Below are 22,523 nucleotides of genomic sequence, written 5' to 3' on the forward strand. Positions count from 1 at the left end.
AATACAACAGTATAACTTCCAGAAGAGCTTCTCTAATTCTTTTAATGAGTATGTATTTTCTGTCCATGCTTCCATGAATGAACTGGCATGTTAAATGGGGAAAAGACTTAGATTCAACAAAACCTAAACACTTTCACCCTCAAACTGTTCCAACCACCACCTTATGCATCTAAACTTGGAGCAGACTTTACACAGTTAGCTGCTCAGACCCTAAAGACAAGCTACAATAGCAGTTCTTTAAGGACCTACTGACAAGAGATTACTTCAGCATGAAAGTTAGCTTCATTACAATCTTTTCAGCATCCTCAAAATAGCTGCTCCAGACTATGGGTTAAATCACATCAGCCAGCAGCTTTCCCATATGATGAGCTGAAGCTGTATTCAAGCTTCTTTCACTCTAGCTTACCATACAGTTCCTATGGGTTTTACAGAAAAGACAAAAGCCCACAGCAAACCTCAGGCTTGGCAGAACATGCCTTTTTCACCAGATTATGTCCCCTATAAACAAACTGTTTGATCAGAGAAGAGGTAGAAGTTACAGAGCCCTACATGTAAAATGGTGTAATCCTGGCCCTGCCTCAGAGCAGGAAGGAGGAGGTTATTAAAGATTTTTCATAGCCAGTGTAACTCCAGAAATGAGGAATGCCACAAACTAGAAACTGGTTTTGGATGAAGGCAGGAGTTTGTGCATTGCAATTAAGTGTACTTATGTTTTTATCAGCAAATCAGATTAGGAATTGAGTGAATACAAGTTCTGGTAAGAAATAGAAGCAGACAGCTGTTTCAATGTTTGCAGGGAAGTCTTTTGTGAACACCTACTAGTTTTATTTCAGCAATGGAATGGAGATACTAAGGCCAAGGATCAGCTATGGAGCAGTTAGTTTGGGATTTGTCTACACAGCAAACTGCAGGGTGGAGAGCCAGGACAGGACTGTACAGCAGAGCTGCTTGTCACTTGTAGCATCCCTAGTGGCTGCAGAAGTGTATCCTGTGGAAAAGTCTGTAACTACACAAAGTTACTGCTGGGGACAGATCATACTGCCAAGGAGGGATGTGTCAGGGAGGTAGCCCTCTCCAAGGTTTTTCCTTAGAAAAGTTGCTTCTGCCAGCAACATGATTAAACTCAGAACCAGCTGAGAACAAACAACTTAGTTTAAAAATGGACACTTAAAGGAAGCATTTATTGAATGCAAGAAGCCAATAAAGGCATTAAACAAGAGGCAATCCAGCTGGCAAGGGTAGTTTTTAGGGCAGAATGCAATGGCTGCACCTATCCTCCAGCTAAGGAGGTTGAATAGGCTCCCTTACTTAGGGGGGCAGGGGGAGACTGGAAGGTGAAAATGGAATAAACTAACTAAAACTACTGTCCTGGCCAACTGGGTTCTCTGCAGGGGATACAGTACAGTCACTGTTCAAGAGAAAGGCAAGTCCAGAGACTGGTAATCTGTCCCTACTGTAAAAAATATTTACAGCTCTGGTACAAAGAAATATAAAGTTTGCCCATATTCTTTAAACCTTACTTTAATCCTTAAAAGAGGAGTTTATAGGAGAGGTTCAGTAGTTAATCCCTGAGAAGATGCAAATTCAAGGTCAGGTTTTCTAGGTCCAGGCTCAAGTAATAGGGACATAGGGAGTCGAAGAAGCTCATTAAGGTGTATGTGATCTAGATGAACAATTTACATGTACCAGAATAAATACCAGACTTTTCCCACTGCTCAAGGGGATTTACTTTTTGGATGAGTAAAGATAAAATGTCTCAAACCAAATGAAATTCATGTGAGGAAGTGGGTCTGGGCCATGAAAGCTCATCACTGAATAAATCATTTTGCTTAGTCTTCAAAGTGCTATACTTCTGCTTTGTTTTGTTGGAGTACAGACTAACATGGCTACCTCTGTCACCTCTCAAACCAAGGTTCTCTTAGAAAGATGCTTACTACACAACCAGCTAGGGTCACTTAGAGCCTTCCAAGGAAGTATTAGAAAAGCTTTACTTCCAGGCTATTGGCATGAAAGCCACTGCAGTGCTTCATTCCTTTCACGAGTTCTACCTAACAAGGGACCACACCACTCTTCCAATCAGTCAAAAGTAGATGAACGTTATTTATTGTTGACACATTTTTCTTGTAGTAAGAAGCTTCATTTACACAGCAGGGTGTAAACAGCATTGACTGAAAGTCTGTTAAATGCAACCATAAATAACTATAATAAATAATATATCAGGTAACTTTACAGCACACATTTCAGGGCCAAGACGTGGATATGCTTTACTCACATGTGCTTTCTGGAAGGAGAAGCAGAAACATTAGCAGCAGTTATCTTACTCACAGCTGTAATCATATCATTGGAAAGGATTGGCATACCAAGTCCTCAAACCCCTACCAGTGAGGTATTTGACTGAATTCTGAGTCCACTCAAGTTGCTAGGGGTTTGAAAGGAGATACTTCAACAGTGCAAAATTGCTATTCAAACCACCAGAAAGAAAACCAGAGCACTGAACTGTCAGCAACAGCTGGTCTGCTATGAAACGCAGAGGACATTCTTCATGTTGTCCTTGCTCAGCAGCTGTTTGAAATTGCACTCACAGGAGGCAGTAAAGCATTTCAAGCAACAGAATATGCTCAGCTTTCCTCTGGTCATCTCAAACTTTCCATACATTTGCCTTACTCGGAATGGTAATTTCAGCTACATCTATGCTTCTACCAGGAAGTGGACAAGATTCAAGAGTATATATTGTTCCTACGTGTTTCTCAAGGACGGGTGGGAGGGAATGCTACAGAATGGTGGTAATTTTCCTAACAGGATTTGGAGCCAGTGTATGCCAGCTACTACTACTACTACAACTACAGCCATCAGACACCCCTTTCCATTCGCCCACAGAAAAACAAGCATATACACACTTAGTGCCTTTCTCTGTTCTCACTCAGCCTGCCCTCCAAACATCTCATAAGCAGAATAATTCCCAATATTCACAATAATATACAAAAAATACAGCTTTTCAATTCCCCTTGCAACCAACAAGCCAAACAATTAGCATCTGGCTGTATTCTACAGAGACATGTAATACCAACCTTAAAAGACAGTCACACACGCAGTCAGAGACCTTTATGTGGTCGGATGTGCACCAGAAGAAAAAAAGACTGACCCGTAGCTCAGCACTGGCACTTAACTTACATGTAGTACTGAGCCAAGAAGTACAGCAGGAATTTCAATGCTCTCTTCATTTCTTGAGCACAAGTAAGTTTTTATAGCAGTTTCAGTTCTAAGTAGTTTACAAAGTGATGCCTCACTTTTAATACACCCACTAGAGCGCAACCCCTTTTTTTGCATTAACGAGGATATATGTGCTGTGTTTTCCTGCTGCAGAACATATTCTGTAACACACAACAGTTTAACATATAGAATTATCACCTCCCTGTAGTCTACCATTACCTCTCCATATAAAATAAAAACATCTTCAATTCAGCAACTTTGCATTTTCCCCTCTCCCCCCATCTAGTTTTGTCACATTTTTAGGATAATTTGTGTAATTTTAGATTAATCATTTTTGAGTACAAAAAGCAAATGACAGATGCTTTAATTGCTTACTCGGTAATCTTCTGAACATGGACTATTTTACATCATAGAAAGTACTCACTCTGTTTCTTCCAGGATTTAAAATTCAAAGATCAGTGAAGAAATTTATGTCTGGAGTAGGACCTAACTGTATCATGGTCCTTCACTGCTTTGAGTCTTCAGCTATCCAAGTCTGAAGAAGAAAGTTTGAAAATGAAACACCTAAATTTATTACGGCAGTTACTAATGTGTGTTTTGTATTTCAAGAATTAATCAAGAACATTTCGGGATATGCGACTTGGAAGCACATTTTGCATTATAAAACCCAAAAGAGTGTGTGTGTGTGTGTGTGTGTGTGCACGCGCTTGAAGGCCAGTGTGACAAGTACAGAAAACTAACTCAGCTTTCGTATCAGAGATACATTCTGGTTTTATGGAAAATATGAAGTGATTTAAAAAAAATTGTTCTACTTTTGTACTCAGAAATGTTTTAGAAGGAGAATGAGTTCTAATCATTTACATAGGAGCTCACCACCTCAGAATACTCAAGTTTGTTGTGTTTGCATGGGCAACAATTCAAAATTACAAAATTAGAAATGTACATGTTCAAAGGCCTTTTAAAATTAAATTATACACATCAAACCAGTCTGTACTAAACTATCCTACAAATTTTCCACAAACAAGGCAGCAAAACAATCAGTCCACCACAAAAATCTACAAATACAAAATGTAAGTCTTCTAGGAATTACTGTAATGGGAACAGAAGTTCAGAAAATAAATTAGTCTCAATTCTTCACATAGCATCGCAGGAGGTATTTTCATGAGAATCACAGGGTTTCCAACAGAGCAGAGTCATGAAACAAGCCTCCCCAGAGCATCCTTAGACTTGGTGTTGCTCCGCTCAGCCGCTAAGTGGGTCCTCTCTGTAGTGAACAGCATACCGGAGCTTTTCCAGCATTATATCCAGAGATGAATACTGAGGAAGCTTTATCATGAACATACATGTTTCAACACGGATGTACCGAGAATCTGGGCAACCTGTGAAGGAACCACATGAAGATTTAACAATAGACTCTTCACTCTGAAGTTCTAGTTAAGTTTCTACTCCAAGGATGTAACTTTTACATGGTTAATATGAATACATATCAAAGTAATGGAATCCTATAAACGCTGGGCTCAGGAGACCCACCAAAAAGCACAATGGAATTTATACAGTTAGGTTTGGTGGGGCCAACACTTGGCCTACAGTATTGTCACTTGAGTAGCATGGAAGATATTCTGGCTCTACAGGAGCCACATCTCAAAATTCCACCAGACTCCCTACTTCTGCCATATACGGCCAAACTGGATGGATTCTCAGTCTTTAAACAATTTAGTTTTCCTTGAAGCACCTTATTACTGCATGGCTTAAAAACACCCGCCTTATTTCTCGTCATAGTTACAACCACTGCTTAACTGCGTGGCACCTACTTCCGCAGGTTCGTATACAGTGAGGTAATGTGGACTGTGGGGGGCGGGATGGTGACTTCTAAAATACACTAACCTGTGTGTTCGCTGGTCTGTGCAGATCCTGCTGACATACATTAAAAGTTCCTTAGTGCACTTCAAGGACGTGCACATAAAAAGCTCTAAAATTAAACAGCAATCTGCATCGTCAGTGCACGGGAGAAATCACATTAGTGCAACTTGCTCCCCAGTGTAGACCAGCCCTGTGGCTGTCAAGGAATGTTTTAAAAGGCAATAAGGGTTGCAATCTAAACAGGGTCACAAGGACAGAGAGGCTGATTTTGTGTCCACAAATGTACAGTGAAGAACATACCTGCAGCTCCATCGGGGGGTGCAATTTTCATAGGATAAGGTGGGACATGTGCAGTATCTGGCCCACCATCTTTGCAGGGGCAGGTAAAGGGGATTCGTTCCTGGTTGCAGGCAAACTTTATGAATTTGCAGAGTTCTTCCTGAGTAAACATTTCTAATGCGTTCCAGAAAAATTCAATATGTTGGTCTGTTTCCATCAGTCCCACCTGGTACATAGTATGGGCCTAAGAGAGGGAAGGGCAATCAAGTCTCAGAGAGATGAAGAGCGTAATGTGTATCACTCTCCTTTTCAAAACAAAAAACAGCAGTCGCAAACAAAGCGCTATACGACTGATGTTATACTGCTCTGTACTAGTTCAAGGCTGCTGCAAAGTATGATCACACAATACTATAATATAATGGCTAAAGATCTTTGATAACCTAAGCAAACAACCCCAACCCCTCCCTGTGGTGCACTGCTTGTAGCAGTAATATTAAAGTACTTAAAGGCCAGTGACAAATAATTCAGAAAAAGTACATATTTGCAGAAATTATCATGCTCTATCCTGTTATCAAATTTTCATCAGAACATTTAGTCTTAGCCAAAAAAGCAGATATTGACTAGAGTTTGGTAACATGGATGTTTGTTTGATACGTTACACTAAATTAATCTCCGCCCGAAAAACAGAATTGTAGCTTTACTTGAAACAGAAACAACTACGGCAGAAGGTGCTCACCAATTCATTACACTAACTTTAGACAGGTACGCTCCCAAGTGACTTCAGCACAATGTACCTTTAGGAACTCCAGGTTAATGAAAGGGAGCCCACACGTCCTTAGCTCCATCTCTAGAGGAGTCAGCGTGGTTAGAAGCTGGAGGGGTATTATTGATCCTAGCCCAGCGCGCACAGCCGTCATGCAGTCAGGATTCTGCAGTTCACGCAGCCTTAGGTTCCGGATTGCTGTTGCATATATGTCCTTATTCTCCCATCTGACATGAGGGATTCATAAAGAAATGGATCTGAGAGGAAGAGTCTTAGCCCAATTACAACGTGCAATCCTATTCCCTGAGCATGGCTTCTAGCCAGTTTCATTTTTACACCATCTGTTCTCAATTTAACTCCAGAGAGGACAGCAGCTGCAGGTGCTAGTACAAGTTCCTAGTTTTCATAGCTAAGCTTGTGCAGACACGCCACATGCAGCTATGACAACTGGGAAGTGGTCTCTGCTTAGCCTTCCCTTATTGACAGATGAGCTGGGAACCTCCAGTGTACCGCTGCCAATCAGTTGTACCAGTATTCCCAGCTACTTAGATTCACCATGTTACAGCAGCATCACCACATGATGGCCACCACACAAACTTCTAATCCGCTTACTTTCACCATGCAGCCTCCCACTGACGGTTTACTCACACAACGGGAATGTGCCTGCCTCGAGGACACAGCTCCACTTCTTCACCCGTCATGCTCAGGTAGGTGAACTTGCAGCATGGTTTGTTAGGACAATCTGGGCTCTCGGTTGCTAGATGCTGGGATGCAATTTCAGCACACAAGGCCTCTAGTTCAGTCTCGTCATTTACCTAGGATGACACATGACAGGAATAGCTAGTCATTCGCATTTTGCTGTACCTTGTTCTTGTTAATGTCTTAAAACATCATGCCAATGTAATGAGTAGAATAACCCCATTATATTCTACTTTGTCCAATGGCACAAGCACTGCAAGACAACCCGTCCGCAAATAAGGAAGCACTTGTGAGCTGGAGATGAACAAGCCACCATTCTAGTTTAGCGCAGTATAGATTAGTAACATGACATTACGTTTCTTATGCTGCATAAGGCAAAAAAATTTAAGAAGGACAACATGAGGATACAATCTGACCTGCACTCCACCTGTGGGGCTCACCTGGGGACTCTCCCTAGATGTTTGGCTTTAAAAAAACCCACGAAACTATACCTGTGCCACATGGGATGTTTTAAAGATTGCGCGCCTCACCTCTGAGCGAGCAGTAGGATCAGAGATGGCTGCATTTCCTTTACTGTGCTAACATCTACTTTGTGCTGTGCCAACGGACAATTACAAATTCTACTGGAAACACTGAGGTTATGGGAAATTAAAATTTGTCAAATAAAAGAACAGGAAGTTATTAGGAAAAGCAATGTCTCAGTTTGAGCAGCACAGGCTCATCCTGGGGAAGGACCACAACACATGGTTCAGCTGCTTCACTGTGCCAACAGAATGCAAAATGACTAAGAACTCAGGGTCACGGCCCACAACTGCATCCATCATGACAAAGCCATGCACCTGCTGGGAGCCCTACTGGCCTTTAACAGGAGTTTGAAGGATTGTGCAGTACAATTACTGGATGGTGTGCCATCAGTGAAGAGCTAACCACTACTGCACAAGGGCTGTGGGCAAAGGAGACAAAGAAAAAAGAGGAAAAATTACGTTTTCAAATTTGTGGACATAGTTGTAAGTAAGGATGTCAGCTTCCTGGAGATCAACATCTGGATCCAGCGGTTCTCCCACTAAGGTCCTCCAGAAGCAGGATAAGAGATCCAGTGGAAGAGGAACGTCAGCTCTAACTGCAATGCCCAGTAGCTGTCCAAAGAAATGAAGCAACTGCTCCTCCGCATAGGTGATAGGACTAGGAGTCAGAATGTACTTCCCCTTATGAAGCAAACACAAACATTTAACCCTTAAAGAAACATCCTGAAAATATTCCCCTCTGGAGATAAGAATGGTCAGGGGTGAGGCATTTCAGCCATGTTGAAGTCTATTTACTTGCCTAGAACAGGGTTTCTCAAAGCATGGCGCCCGAAGAGATGTAAATGAAGGCTTTCACACCACCCCGTGGTATGGAAGGGGGCTCTGCTTTTAAAAGTTTGGGAAACACTGACCTAGGTTTTGTATTAGTTTTAAGAGTTCAGAGTCTAAAGCAAATAGGGGTTAGACGGCCATGTGGTAGTTTATATACAGAACAGGAACGTGGTCACACAGCCTGCTCTGCAACATATATGCTTGTCCCACTCAGGAGCAAAGCAGGGAAGGAACTCTGAGCTCTCCAGGACTGGGACCACTTGCTTCCATAAGATGTCTAGCACACAAAACAGGGTCCAAATTCCAAAACCTTTACTCACACTGAGCTGGGTCTGACTCTAAGTACCACCACTCATTTCAATGAGGCCACTCATGGAGTAAGAGCAGCAGAATTAGGTCCATAAATAAGCTGCTCGTGATGGAATACAGGGGACAATGTTGAAATAGAGGAGATGAGTTTTGTTTCATGGCCAGAAGTACAGTGTGCAGCAGGCAGAGAAGCCCCTTCTGGGGCACAAGTAGTACATTTTTTGAACACCATGCAGGGAAACTCCCTACAGATCGCTTCCAGTTATTTATGGGAGTTGCATGGCTGGCTCCCACAGGCATCACTCTGCAGAGTTCCCTAGTCAGCAACTGAAGGCAAGGTACAGTCTGCGATGGAGGTTCTCAATCTTTTCCAGTTGCTCACACTTCAGCTGCAGGTGGCAGAGCTGGGAGCACCAGGCTTCAGCCCTATGTAGAGGGGCTTCAGCTTTCTGCTCTGGTCCCCAGCAAGTCTAACAGTGGCCCTGCTTGGCAGCCCCCATCAACCCTGCACCTCTGGTTGAGAGCCACTGGTCTAGGTACTACTAAGTCCTGCCATGAGCGCAGGGACAGGACTAGACCTCCTGAGGTCCCTTCCAGCCCTAGCTGCTGAGGGCTCAGACCCAGCGTGTCTTTAGGTAGAGGAAATCCCCTTTCTGTGGATTCTATATCAGGCGATCATACCTTATTCTTATTGACTGCAGAGCTGGGGCACAGCAAGAGCAAGGAGAGCGAGGAGCTCTGCAACTCCTTACAGACCTGCCACAGGAAGTGCCGAAACGAGCCACCTGGAAGGGAGATGCAAAGCTTTCACTGTAACGAACCATGCACCCCCTGTGGCCTCACTCCTGTCCTCTCCTTCCACAGCCCGCGCTACACCGGAAATCGACTTTGAACTCAACGTTCTTCGTGTGACACATGGTTCAGTGCAGAGAGAGGGCAATGGCAGCCGTCCCTAACCTGTCCATGTACATGTCTGTGCTTCAGCTGTTTAAGTGCACAAAAGAACATTCGGTGAATTGCCGTCTGACATTTGCAAGGAACAGTCCTGTCTTCAATTGCTACCTGATTATCGAAGGTTACCGGGAGAGAAGCAATCCTGTTCTGCTGCTTGGCCTTCCAGGTGGAGTCCTACCCTTATTAAGGTGGAATGTGCTTTCACAGTGACTAAACTTGCAACATACATACATGCAATGAGGCAGCCTGCTAGAAACCTTACGCAAACTGAGTTAATTATGCACCACATTCACTTGCTTACAGGTTTTGTTATTCATCATAACCATGTGTCTTAAAAAGAAAAGATAAACCTAATGTTTTCGGGGACACTTCAAACAGTTCTTTGATGACATTTGCATGCACCTCCAATAGCTTCATGCACTTTGATAGCACCGAGTGGTCAGTAGAAGGGTTCACTAGCATTACCATTTTCCCCTCTCCCATGCTGCATCTAGTCATTAACCCCCAAGCAGCCATTAGAATCAGTACACAGAGACGGCATCAGTCTAGCAAGCAGGAAGTGATTTTTTTTCTCTCAACGTTTGCTCTTTGAACCACCCTTGTGCTTGCGTGTTCTGTGAGGCGGGACCCAATCAGTAAAACAGGAAACGTTTTGTCTTCTTTAGGCACGTTCTGATGAATGCTCCCGACACCACACGTGTCACTACTGTTCTGTCACACCCAAACTTACTTGTTCCATGAACCTCCTCTCCAGTGAAGCGGATGTTGAAGGCATAGGTGGGATCTCCGCCGCTGGCTAGTTTGACGCACAGCTGAGAGGAGGGCACACAGGCTAGCTGTCTAGCTGCCTGGCAGAAATAGGAATTCTCTGATGAACGGATCTCCCCTATTTAAAAGAAACACTTAAATAAATAAATCTGCTTTGGAGTATTTTGCATTAACCACGCTTGGAATTTTATGATTAAGACAGGTCTGAAATCCTGGGCAGTAAATGAAAATTAATGTGACAGACTAAATAATGCACTGACCTCCCACGATTTCTAATGGATCCAGTGTGATTTCTGGGGCTGCGTGATCGGCTGTTCTTTGCACAGTGGCATTCAGCACGCGATTCATTACAGTCACTTTGGTGTCATAAAAGATTAAGCCTAAAGACAGACAGGCATGTTAAGATTTATTATTGGTCCTTTTGTAATTTTATTTCCTGAAATTGTCTGATGAGCAACATTTTGGGACTGATTTAATCTTCTGTCAGGCACAGTTTAAGAGCTGGATAACTCAAACAAACCTTTAGGCATTTTTTATATTCAGAGTTAATATTTAGCAGAAGAAACATGTCAAATCAGGACTTTATCATAATAATTCTGTACAACAGATTACTTGCATTGGACAAGTATTTCTTCTCAGCCATTATAAGCTGTGCAAATGAGATAGAAAATGTATTTCTAAATAGTTTTCTGAAATCTGGCACGCTCTGAGGGTGATACTCATGACATGAGCACAAGATATAAATACATCTGCCTCCTGGCACCCAAAATCCACAGGCTATGCACAGACAGATGCTGTACACTCAACTTCCACTGCTTAGGCTATGTCTACACTACAAAATAAGTTTGACTTTTAATAAATTTGATTTTTTAACTTTGTTCTTATGAATTCAAATTTAAGTGTCCACAAACCTGGACATTCGACGCTCCGTTTCTCCATGTCAAGTTACAATGTCCCCATTGCCTTATCCAAGTTTGACTGTGTGAGCAATGCACTGTGGGTACTTATCCCACAGTGCCTTAGCCCCGGCTGCTTGTGGGTATTTGATGTCACTATCCCAGAATGCAAAGCACTGTCCCAGAATTCAGACACCCAGTAACCGTGCGAAAATGACCAGGAGATCACACCATTTTCTCCATCACAGGGCTAGCGCAATCATGGATCCTCATATGCTTCAAGTCATTGCACATACCATTATGGCAACTTCGCAGACTGTCGTGCAATTTTTCTGTCAATTAAAAAGGGTGATGATGGTTGAGTTTGACGATGACGACGACGTTTTTGAAGAGGAACTCTTTCTACTGTGGTGCAAAAACTCACAACTGCTGGCTTCCCTGAATGCACTGCTGACAGTGGAGCGGTGGTTTTGGACTTCTGATGCCAGCACACACTGGTGGAACCTCATGGTTTTGGGCTCCTGGGATGACCAGCAGCAGGTGCAGAACTTTCGCACGTGCAAGTCCATTTTTATGGAACTTTATGATGTGCTGGCCCCTGCCTTGAAGCGCAGCAACACAAGACTAAGGTTGGCTTTAATGGTTCAGGAGTGAGTGCCAATCGCTGTGTGGACATTTCCAATGCCCAACAGTTACCAGTCAGTGGCAAATCAATTTGGGGTGGGCAGGTCTACAATGGGGGCTGTCGTGATGCAGGTAGCCAATGCAATCTGTCGGTGTCTCCTCAGGAAGACTGTGACCCTGAGAAATGTACAGGCCATAGTGGATGGCTTATGAAACCCTACACAGGAGCCCTGGACCGCAGCAAGGAAAACTTCAAAGAACCAGCAAGTGCAGAATGGTGGTTTAATGCACCTTTGGCCATTTAAAAGCGAGGTTCAGATGACTACTGACCCGTCTGGACATTTATGAAACTAACGTCCCCACTGTGATTCCAGCGTGCGTTATTTTGCACAACATTGGTGAATCCAAACAGGAGAGTTTCCTAAACACTTGAAATATTGAGGCTGAGGGCATAGGCAGGGCTTGCTCACAGCCGCCTACATGGCCATTCACCAATAACCATGTGGAGGCAGCAGCAAGCAGGGATGCTTTAAAAATAGCTCCATGAATGATCTGCAATGCACATGATAGCAACATATTTCTCTGCTGTAACAACAACCAGCCCCCACTCACCAAATTGATTTGTGCTCCCCAAAATGTGAACCACTAAATCAGACTGCGTCTTACATCAATGCTTTTACTTGGAGGGAGGGGGTTACGTTGCAGGCAGAAAAACAGATGTGGAGGGATGGCTATTTTCCTTAAAAAGAAAAAAAAAGGGCAGCTGTGCTATCAGTCCTCTGCACCCCACCTGGGTGCCTCTGACACAAGCCCTCTGCAGACCTTGGCGTAGTGGTGGGCAGTGGTGCTATCGCCTCCTCCACCCCTGCCTGGTTCCCCACAAGGATTTGTGCACCTTACCACTCATGCATGCCAAAAAAAGAAAAAAAAAAATCACACTGAGCTCAGAAGAATAAGTTTATTTTTGCAGGACGAGAGGTTTAAGTGGCAGGGAAAAGAAGTCTGGTCAAGAGTGGTGGAATGGCCTTTTACAGTAAGACAGTGACAGTTTAATATCGAGCTAACTTCCTTAAATTCAAATTTACCTCATAGTGTAGACATAGCCTTAGTTTCAGGTACTCCTTTCTGGTTGTGTGGAAGCGAAGACCCAACTTCAGCTATTTCTCCAAAGCATATGGCATGATGGCTCTGGATAGGGCAGCCTACATCTTTTACGCATTTTATGTTTGTGGGAGGTTCTCATGAAAGCTGCCATCCGTTATTTTGAGTATCAGTATGACACATATATATATGAAAGCCTACACTCCTGCATCTGTCAGCAGGCTCACCAGCCCTGGAACCTTAGACTATGTTGCATTCTCCTGTGTTCAACATACCATTTCAGCCTTATTGTTATTTACATTGTGATAGCACACAGAATCCCAAAGCAGGGCAAACGTGCACCTGTGTGAGGCATTCTACCCACACAGAACAGCCCGTCTCCAGCCCTAAAACCGTACCGTCTAAACATTCAGGTTTGTAGCAAGACAGTACCCTCCTTGTCACAGCAATTACTATTGCATTTTTCAGAGCCCATCAGCAAGGCCATTTGATTCTCCCTGGTCCAGGAAAACACTAGCACCAGCTCTTACTCATGGGCTCATGTTGCTCTTATTTAGAGTACATCTACACTTACCGGGAGATTGACCCGGTCCGGGTTGATCTTTCAGGGTTCGATTTCACGCACCTACTGGGGAACGCGCAAAATCGAACCATCAGAGCTCAACAATTGACACCTGCACTCCTCAGTCTTGAGAGCAGTAAGGGAGCTTGATGGGAGAGTTTCTCCTGTCGACCTCCCTCAGTGATGATGGCCACATAAGTCAAGCCTAGGTAAGTCGATTCCAGCTGCCTAATTGTTGTAGCTGGAATTGTGTCTTTAGGATCAACTTTCAGGTCTAGTGTAGACCTGCCCACAGTTGCCCCATTCAGGCTGCACATTAGGTTATCAGGTTGAGAAGTCAAAAAGCTCTGTCTGTGTGGAAATCAGCTTTCTAACTCCCCCTCCCTCCAAATTTTTCCATTTCCCAGCTACGTGCGGATTAATATTTTCTCCAAGCTATACCAATTAGTGAAGCCCCAGAACCAGATACGCACAGAAGACATGCGGAAACTGACCTTTGGCCTCTTGCAGCAACGCAGCAATGCTATTAGCATATACTTCTGTCTGCCGCAGCTCCACCAGCGGGAGGAAGAAGGTCTCCAATGTGGTGTTCAGGGACTGGAGTAGTGCAAAACGCAGACGCAGACTTTCAATGGGAACATCTACGATTCAGAGAGGGAGGGAGGGAGGGAAAGGACAGTGCATGAGTTCCCAAACTCACCCCACCAGCACAAGTACCTAGTGACCACAGACTGAATGGGCCCTGCAGAGCATGCTACACTCTTGTCCTTTAAAGGCAGCCCCTGAAGGCAAGAGGAGATACTGATGGGGCCAGAGAAGTTCACACTGCCATAGCCTAAACTATTCCTTGAGGGCTTCAATTTCTAGCACTGTCAGGCCAGTGCTGAATTCACAGCCCTTCACACTGAACTCGTAGGCAATCCATAACCATGAACAGAAGAGGAATACAAAGCGTACAAAATAATAGACACCTCCCCCCCGCAATTTGTGCCTACTTAGCAGACAAGAGACTCTGGGATCAGCTGTGTCAGCTGGATCCAAATAAACTTCATGTGGATGCAGTCGCGCTGGGGTAATTGCAAGATGACGGCAGAGTCGGTTGATGTACTGCACAAGGGCTACGTCCATTTCCAAAGTCCACTTGCGGGAGGCTTTCTGAGCATGTCTTGCATCGATGCAGGCACATCTGAACAAAGAGAGAAGAACTGTTTATGCCAATACTGCCCTGGACTGCACTAACCATGAAGCCAGGTGGCCTTAGGTCTCTCCTCTTCCCTTTCCCTAAGCACAGCCCGCCCAGCTGTTAGAATGTTTCTAGCGTGAAAGAAAACAAGTAATTGTTTCCTCCCTCCCTGTCCCCATCTCAACTTTCATTACCTGATTACAAGGCTTGTTTACTCTACTCTGAGCTCTCAGGCAGACAAGGGAATAGAATTACAGCAGACAATTTGCAGCTCAATAACCAGGGGATCCACTGGAGGGACTTCTCCACTTTGAAATGGTAACCAGGAAGCCAGTAACGTGAAGATTAAACATTCTACTCTGTACTGGCTCCTTCAAAACAAGCAGAGAATCTAGTGAAGCAGTTTCAGGACCAGGAGCCACAGAATGCAGTTGTGATGTGACAGGAAGCCAGGGAAAGCCAGGGTAGGCAACAGCAGGAAGTGCACTTTTTGACAGGTGAATTTACTTTGGATTTTGGAAGAGGGCTAATTTATTTATTTTTTAACCACATAATTCAAGTGTGATCCTCCTAATTAGCCCATGCACGTGGAAGTCAGGAACACGCACCTTGCCAGCTGAATGGGAATGGAGTCCCTTAAATAACATTTTAAGAAACTATTTAACAGCTCTGTGTCGATGCCTTTTAGCCATGTCTCAAAGTGTATTTAGCATTAGTAAGTTGAAGACTACCTGTAGTAAAACTGATCTATTCCAAACATGTTCCTCGTAGTTCTACGCAACTTTTATGAAACACACATCGCACCTTTCAAAATGCAGATCATAGCCACAGGACAAAATAGCTCTCCAGACACTACGGATGTCTTGTTTGGCTCGATCAACAACGAATCTGTGAAAGCCATCCAGTGTCAAATACTTCTCCTCTGGAACTGACAGCAATGATGTAAGTATTAAACCCCGAGTAACTTACAAGGAGGAAGGAGAGGGGAGAGACAGAAACAGGCAAAACACAGGCTTATTTCTAGGGTGTTTGCGCTTTTGGATGGCTACCCTCAAAGCATGTCATAAACTTGAGCATAAACATCCCCCTTCCCCTCAGCTCCCTCCTTCAGTCCTATTTGATTTGTCAGTTTTTATTGCAATTTTTTTCGGTCCTTTGTACTTATAAACGTCAATCTGTATCGGAAATGAAATCGATCTGATGAAGTGGGTCTGTCCCACAAAAGCTCATCAGCGAATAAATCATTTTGTTAGCCTTTAAAGTGCTACATTTCTGCTGTTTTGTTTTGCTGGAGTACAGATTAACAAGGCTTCCTCTCTGTTACTACTAAGCTTTCCTGCCAGCTTTCCACTGGCTTTGCCCCCTCTGCAATGAAGAACTCCAGGACAACCTTTCCCAGAAGAAAGCCTGAAATGGTAGGGTTGCTAGAGTTTTATCCGAAGAGTTCATTTCTCCCTTTTTAAGGGCTCCATCCCTGCAAATCCAGCATGGAGCTCTGTTGCCTAAGGAAGCACTATACTAGCACGCATGTCCAAGAACTAAGGCTGGAACTTCTTTCATAATTCACACTGAGTTTCCAAAAGCAAAAGGTGGAGTTGCCAAATGAGCCTCCATTCTAAATCCCTGTTGGGCCAGGAGTGGAATATCAAGCAAATATCCTGGCCCACCCTTCCCCTGCCTGGCTGTACCAGACCCAAGGTTGTCATGCTAGCTGTGTAGCATTTCTGAAGCTTTCATTTCAGCTTAATAGATTACAAAAAAGTCTTACTACAAAAAAGCCAATTGCATACAAAAACCAAGGATCACAAACACAGCGCAAGTACTTTTGTTCAATTGCATTCCATCTCCATCACACATTGCTTTACACGATGTATTCTTGGGACACAGAGAAGACCATTTCCCTGCTTCAGGTGCTTAGTACACCATGTCATATTCTGATCTCATTTACACCAGTGACTCTAGAGTAAGGTTGCCAGACATCAACGTCTAGGACAAGTCCCGTGTCCTGCTTTTACATGAAAATGTCCCGCGGGGCAGGCCACGGGACTTGACATGGAGATTCCCAGCCCCAGCTGGGGATTCCCACAGCTGGGGCTGCCAGTGGGAATTCGTGCCCCAGCCAGGTCCCAGCTGCAGGGTCTCTGCCAGGGGAGCGGGGAAACTGAGAGCCCCGTGGCTGGAGCGCTAGGTCTAGTGGGTTCCCAGACACAGGATTCCCTGTTGGGGGATGAGGGGAACTGAGCAGCCTGCTTGTCTGTCAAACCCTGCCCAAAAATCTGGCAACCCTACTACAGAGTCAGACTGACAAGTCGGAACAGAATCTGGGCCAGCATTTGCAATTAGTTTAATCTTTCGTACAACTTGTAACTTAATTTAAAAAAAAAAAAAAAAAAAAAAAAAAAAAAAAAAAAAAAAGCATTCTTCATCCTCAGTCTAAAATACCTGGCTAATTTTCGTTTTTAAAATCCTTTCCTTTTGATGGCGTATTTTTCAGAGGTTAAGGAGAAGACTTTCTAGACAGACCTTACCTTCTTGTTTCTTTGTAGGAGACTTCTCTGGGTCCTTCTCATCAGGTTTGCCCTTCTCTGGAGATTTTGGCTTTACAGTAGGTTTCTTTTCACTTAAAGCTGTTCTGCTACAGGACAGAAACATTTTTATTTTTTGTTAGAATGGACACTTCCTTCAATGACTGAAGTGCGGTATCAGTTCAAAGTATGAAATATTGTTGAGCATAAGACATGATTCATATCTTCAAAGCTATGAGTTATTTTAGGTCTTCTCTTGTTTTTGCTGGTTTTTGTTTTTGTTTTTTTTTTAAGTTTTCTTTTAAAAATCACCTTTTCCACACCAGTATGTGGGAACACTGAAAAGAAAGAGCAAATTCCATGCAAGGGTGCTGGAATAATTTGTACAGCATGAGTGCTGAGAGCCATCAAACCAAACTGTAAACCTGGTATACAATGGAAACTGCAGCATCCCACTCCCACCTCGCATCCCCCCGCCCTGCCATGCCTAGTTCCAGCACCTATGTTTCCACGCAGAGAAGCCTGCTGTTTTATGACTGCGGAAAAGTTTGAGGCACTAACCTGACATTATTGAACACAGACTTTTCCTTTGCAGGTGGTTTAGTAACTGGACGTTTGGAACTCACAACTTTCACTGGATGTTGTTCTTTGCCGGCCTTGTTATACTTGCTCTTGTCAAACTTAGGTTTGGGCACGCCGTATTTCCTTAAAATCTTCCAGAAGAGAAAGGAATGATTATCCAATACTTTCAAATTACACCCGCAGAGTAATAAAAAGGGGCTTTTTACACAGGGCTACCTGAGTGAGTTGGTCCTCTAGAACCTTCTTTGGTGGGCGGACATTTGTGAAGAACACATGCAGAAGATTTCCAGGAGTCTGGGAATTTATTTGCTCTTTGCTAAGATAAATATCAGCAACTTTGATGGGCTTTGCTGGAGTTAGGCTCAGCATTTGTTCAGAATGAACACAGCTCTTAAATATTTCTGTGAGGACTTCTCGAGCACCTGGGACCAATTTCTCACCTAATTGAAAAAAATTGCAACACAGTACAAATCCGACATGAAATCAGAGTTTAGAATGAAGATTTTTTTTTTATTTGCTATATAATTTAAAAAAAAAAAAAACTTGTGATCTAAAATATTAGACATCAAGTAATTTAGAAAACATTACACAAAGCAGTCCTGACATTTTACTATTTCCATGAACTACGTTAGTGTAATTTTGAATGACACCAACTATTTATTTACTTATCCAGCTGATCCCTGAGTGTACCTCCCCTTTTTTTTAATACTACTGGAGAACAAAAAGGATCCTTGACAGGTCATCAAATCCAATCCCCTGCATGCATGGCAGGACCCAGCAACATCTAGACCATCTCTGACAGGTGTTCATCTCACCTTCTCTTAAAAATCTCCAATGATGGAGATTCCACAACCTCCTTAGGCAATTTATTCCAGTGGTTAATCACCTTGACAATTAGGAAGTTTTTCCTAATGTCCAACTTAAACCTCCCTTGCTGCAATTTAAACAAATTTGCACAGGTTCACAAAAGTGCTTGTCAATAATTTGATTAATCGTTCTCTGAGGCTATTTTTCCCCCTACCTTCTAGTTTTTTTCCCCTCATTTAGAATTTAGGCCCCACCCAACTGAAATAGCAATTTTCTAGAGCTTTTTATGATTTGATTCAAGAGATTTTGATCACACTGTTAAAGTAAAATTAACGACAACTGATGCAAATCAAAGACTGTGAGCCATTCCACTCCATTCTGCTGAGGCAAATCCAAAGTAACTCAGTTTAAATCAAGGAATAGTTTGGTCCAATAATATTTGTACACAGATTAAGTTCACAATTATTCTTCCTGCTGACTTTTGAAAAATCTAGTAAATAAAATATTATTCATGACACTCTGACCAGTTTTAGAGATTGCTGAATACGCTAATTGCCACAAATCCCTACCCAGCCAAGCCTCCAATCTACTGGCAAATAATTTAGACAAGAAAAATTTTCCCAGGGTCAGTCAGTTCATCAATGAATTACTCTGGATTTACATACCAGCATACATGAGAAGAATCTGGCCCCTGCATAAAGCCTGGAAAAAGAAAGGTATTTGCCAATATGAAAGATACTCGCCTTTTATTGATTTATCATTAAAATAGTCTTCCAGGACTGGACTCCCTTGTGTGTCAAACAGACTCTGATTTACAGTAGAGACCGTTAAAATCTCCTCAGTTGACATTTCCATGAGTTCATCTTCACCATCCAGACTTGACAAACCAATCAGATCACTACTGTTAAATAAACTGGCCCGGATTTTCTCTATTTTAGCTCGTGACCTTATCTGCATAAGTAACAAAAGTAGTTACAAGGAATGCTGATGTGAAACAAATTATCTGGCATTTATATTAGTTAAGTCTTGCATTCTGTTTCCTTGCAGAGGTGTAACATTATGCATCTGCTACTTTAATCCTCTGATACCAGAATTCAGATTTACCTGGGAATCCATCCACTCCAGGAAATGGGTTCTTTGAAACCACCACACGCATTATGCAGGCTTCTGAGAAATGACTAGTCTGTTTCCTAAGTGTGAAGGTAACTCTCAGAAGCCTGAAAATATTAGTTGTAGGAAAACCTGAAGGCTTCAGGTCTACCTGCAGGTCTCAAACTGTGTAGTATTTAGAAAACAGCTACATAAAACTGCTCTTGGAACTAAAGCTATGCAAAGCTATTGTTCCAATTCTCTAACCTCCTCGTAACAAACCGTTATTGGAGCAGCTATAGCCCAAGTATAAGGTTCGACAGGATTACCATTTTCCTTGTACAGAGTCTACTGCTTATTTCTTTTGCTCAGTTAAAGATTAAAACAGCTGAATACATTCCTCTCGAGCAAACTGTATTTCCTTTGGCAAGGGAAACTGAAACACAAGTCTAGTTCTGATGATGCAACACACTTGAGGCAGACGTTACTGAAAGAATCTGTAAATCCAGGGAAGATTTTTCAAATGTGGGATTTTGGCACTCCAGACTTTCAATATCACTTGCCTACATTTGGAAAGGAGAATTTTAAACAAGCAGATGTTCGCTCAAGTATAGTACCTTTTTGGCAACAAAGTTCATTCAATCTCAACCATCATACTGATGGAACCAAGTACATTCTTATGATCTACTACATGAGTAGACTCTAACCCACTTCTCCCCCATGATTTTACACTGTTGCATTAAGAAAGGAGGTTGATTGTAAAGGTTCTGACAAAGGCAACAGAAGGTGTGTAGTCACTGCACTTTAATCCAAGGGAAAATCTGAATATAATTTAATATAAAAAAGTATATCCATCAAATTCTAAATGGGATGGATTTTATTCTGTGTTTTAGCGAAAGAGACTAATTTTTGCTGAACTATTACTTCTTTATAGTACCTGCCACCCTCCACCCAATATACAATAGTGAATTATTCAAGCTATGGTATAACCCTTGTACACAGAAAGGATGCATTCCCTCCAGCCCTGTGAGTTACCTGCACAATATGGGGCAGAACGCAGTGGAAAAAATAAAATAGAATTTGGTTTCAAGTTTGGGGGAAGACTCTTCCTAGAACTGACATTAATTAATTGAGGACAAAGTCTGATCTGACTGCTACAAGAAAGGGGAGCTGCAGACAAATCCCTCACTGCCTGAAAGCTGTTACCTCCACTACTGCAAAACCTTTGATTGGCCGTGACATCAGTGGCTGATTATCCAATGAGGTGACAGTGTACATTGATCCAACATCAGATACAGACGCTGTTTCTACATTGTCAAGTGGTTCCCCAAGACTGCCAAGGCTGCCCAGGCTCCCATTGCTGCAAATCGAAAGATCTAAACTCTCCTGGCTGGAAACAACATGTGGCTCTAGCAGTCCTGGTGGAATGGCCAACTCCAGTCCAGCTTGAAACTGGTCAACAGAAATGTCACTAATTGTCCGCGAGATCCCCTGCGAGCTGCAGAGGGAGGCCTGGCTGGTCGAGGCTGATGCACTAACGCTCATGGCTGGTGTGACGCTGCTAGAGCTGCTGATATCGAGACTGTCTGCGCTACTGGATACTGTTGGTTTTTCCAGTTCAGTCCTACATTCTCCGCCTTCTGCTTTGTCCTTGATTTTTTTGGGGTCCTCTTCCTGCAAAGGGATGTAGATTTCATCTTTGAAGACTCCACCGTGTGCGTTACATGCCTTGCGGATTGCACTTCTGACAACCCCCTCCTCTAAATGAGTCGGTATTCCAGAAATCACAAGTAATCGACTATGTGCCGTTGCACCCACTAATGCCTGGCAAGCATCTGCTACAGCATCATTGGTCACGCCTAGCCCTTGCGGATCCTTTTTCGTTAGGTGTCTCAGGATTATAAGTAAGGTCAGTGCTCTATGAAACCACAACATATCTTCAGGTTTGCTTCCGCCTATGCTGAGGACTGCCATGTCCGTTTCAGCGGCTCGGGAGGAAGAGTGTTTACCTGAAGATGAAGACTTCTCCCGCTTCATTTTGACTTTTTTTCTCTTGGATATGAGGCTTGGACTCTGGGGCGTCTGGCCCGGAGAAGATGAAGAGGAAGAAGATGAATCACTTAGATTTGGGGCACTTGTTGATGACATCACCCCAGCTGTTACACTCACGTTGATTGGTAAAGTCACTTCTGCTACAGCTAGACAGCATTCCATCAAGGCATGAAAGTAGGTTGAAAATCTTCCCTGGTCAGCCACTCCCACACCAGAGCTGCCACACGCATTTCCAGAGGCCCAGTTTTGAGTCTCCTCATCGTATAGTTTGTGCAATTCTGACTGAAGAGCCATAAGCATGGCGAGACAGGGATTTAGCTGGAGTGCGATGGAAGAAGACAACCCTGCTGGGTTCTTCTTCTGTTCCAGACTGTGAATTTTGCGAAGCAACTCTCCCAAGAGATGAAATATCAGTTCCTTCACACAAGCTGCCATGTCTGTTGTCCAGAGAAAGTTCCCTGTGTATGGAAGTCAAGCAGGCATGAGAATTAGATTTATTTCAGGTAGGGCAATACCATTTAACAGGTGTAAAATCATGCAACTACAAAGCTGTTGGCATGTTCTTCCCATAGACATATCTTCATGCAACCAATGGTTGAAGGTCCTATGGCAAAAAAACACACCTAAATTTGTCATCATTGAATTCAGCATTTAAAAATGCAAGAATACAATCTGACCAAGGGTTCTGTGTTTACTGGAATGCTGCATTCACTTTATCTTATGCTGGATGTCTTCACATTCCCAGTGTTGTTATACTCCAGATTTTTCAGTTCATTACACACAACTGCATTACAAGAAGCTCTCAGGGGAAGCTGGGGGAACTGGCAGTTGCAAAAAAACAACTGGAGCATTGTGGCAGGTGGGAAAGCGTCAGAAGCCATTTGTGATTATGGGCAAGGCTCTAA

At 43.2% G+C, this 22,523-nt stretch overlaps 1 protein-coding gene across 6 annotated transcripts in view; it reads right to left on the reverse strand.

Moving 5' to 3' along the window:
• Positions 1–2,087: 2,087 nt before the first annotated feature.
• The window catches only part of HECTD4 (HECT domain E3 ubiquitin protein ligase 4), a 132,596-nt gene continuing 112,160 nt past the window's right edge, over positions 2,088–22,523 (reverse strand). For 4 of the 6 annotated variants that reach the window (XM_075012390.1, XM_075012387.1, XM_075012388.1 and 1 more), the window contains exons 61-76: positions 20,773–22,076; positions 19,221–19,428; positions 17,887–18,110; positions 17,650–17,801; positions 17,092–17,198; positions 15,368–15,491; positions 14,376–14,566; positions 13,875–14,021; positions 10,458–10,577; positions 10,160–10,315; positions 9,157–9,260; positions 7,795–8,016; positions 6,761–6,927; positions 6,144–6,339; positions 5,371–5,593; positions 2,088–4,589 (exon numbers count right to left, since the gene is read on the reverse strand). In XM_075012390.1, the coding sequence (XP_074868491.1) occupies positions 4,453–4,589; positions 5,371–5,593; positions 6,144–6,339; positions 6,761–6,927; positions 7,795–8,016; positions 9,157–9,260; positions 10,160–10,315; positions 10,458–10,577; positions 13,875–14,021; positions 14,376–14,566; positions 15,368–15,491; positions 17,092–17,198; positions 17,650–17,801; positions 17,887–18,110; positions 19,221–19,428; positions 20,773–22,076 (3,782 nt within the window). In that variant the 3' untranslated portion in view covers positions 2,088–4,452. Of the gene's footprint in view, positions 4,590–5,370; positions 5,594–6,143; positions 6,340–6,760; positions 6,928–7,794; positions 8,017–9,156; positions 9,261–10,159; positions 10,316–10,457; positions 10,578–13,874; positions 14,022–14,375; positions 14,567–15,367; positions 15,492–17,091; positions 17,199–17,649; positions 17,802–17,886; positions 18,111–19,220; positions 19,429–20,772; positions 22,077–22,523 lie in introns of those variants that run through there. The other 2 variants (XM_075012386.1, XR_012647977.1) reach the window with 2 other exon arrangements.

Source organism: Carettochelys insculpta, chromosome 18 (assembly GCF_033958435.1).
Source record: "Carettochelys insculpta isolate YL-2023 chromosome 18, ASM3395843v1, whole genome shotgun sequence".
Lineage (NCBI taxonomy): Eukaryota > Metazoa > Chordata > Testudines > Carettochelyidae > Carettochelys > Carettochelys insculpta.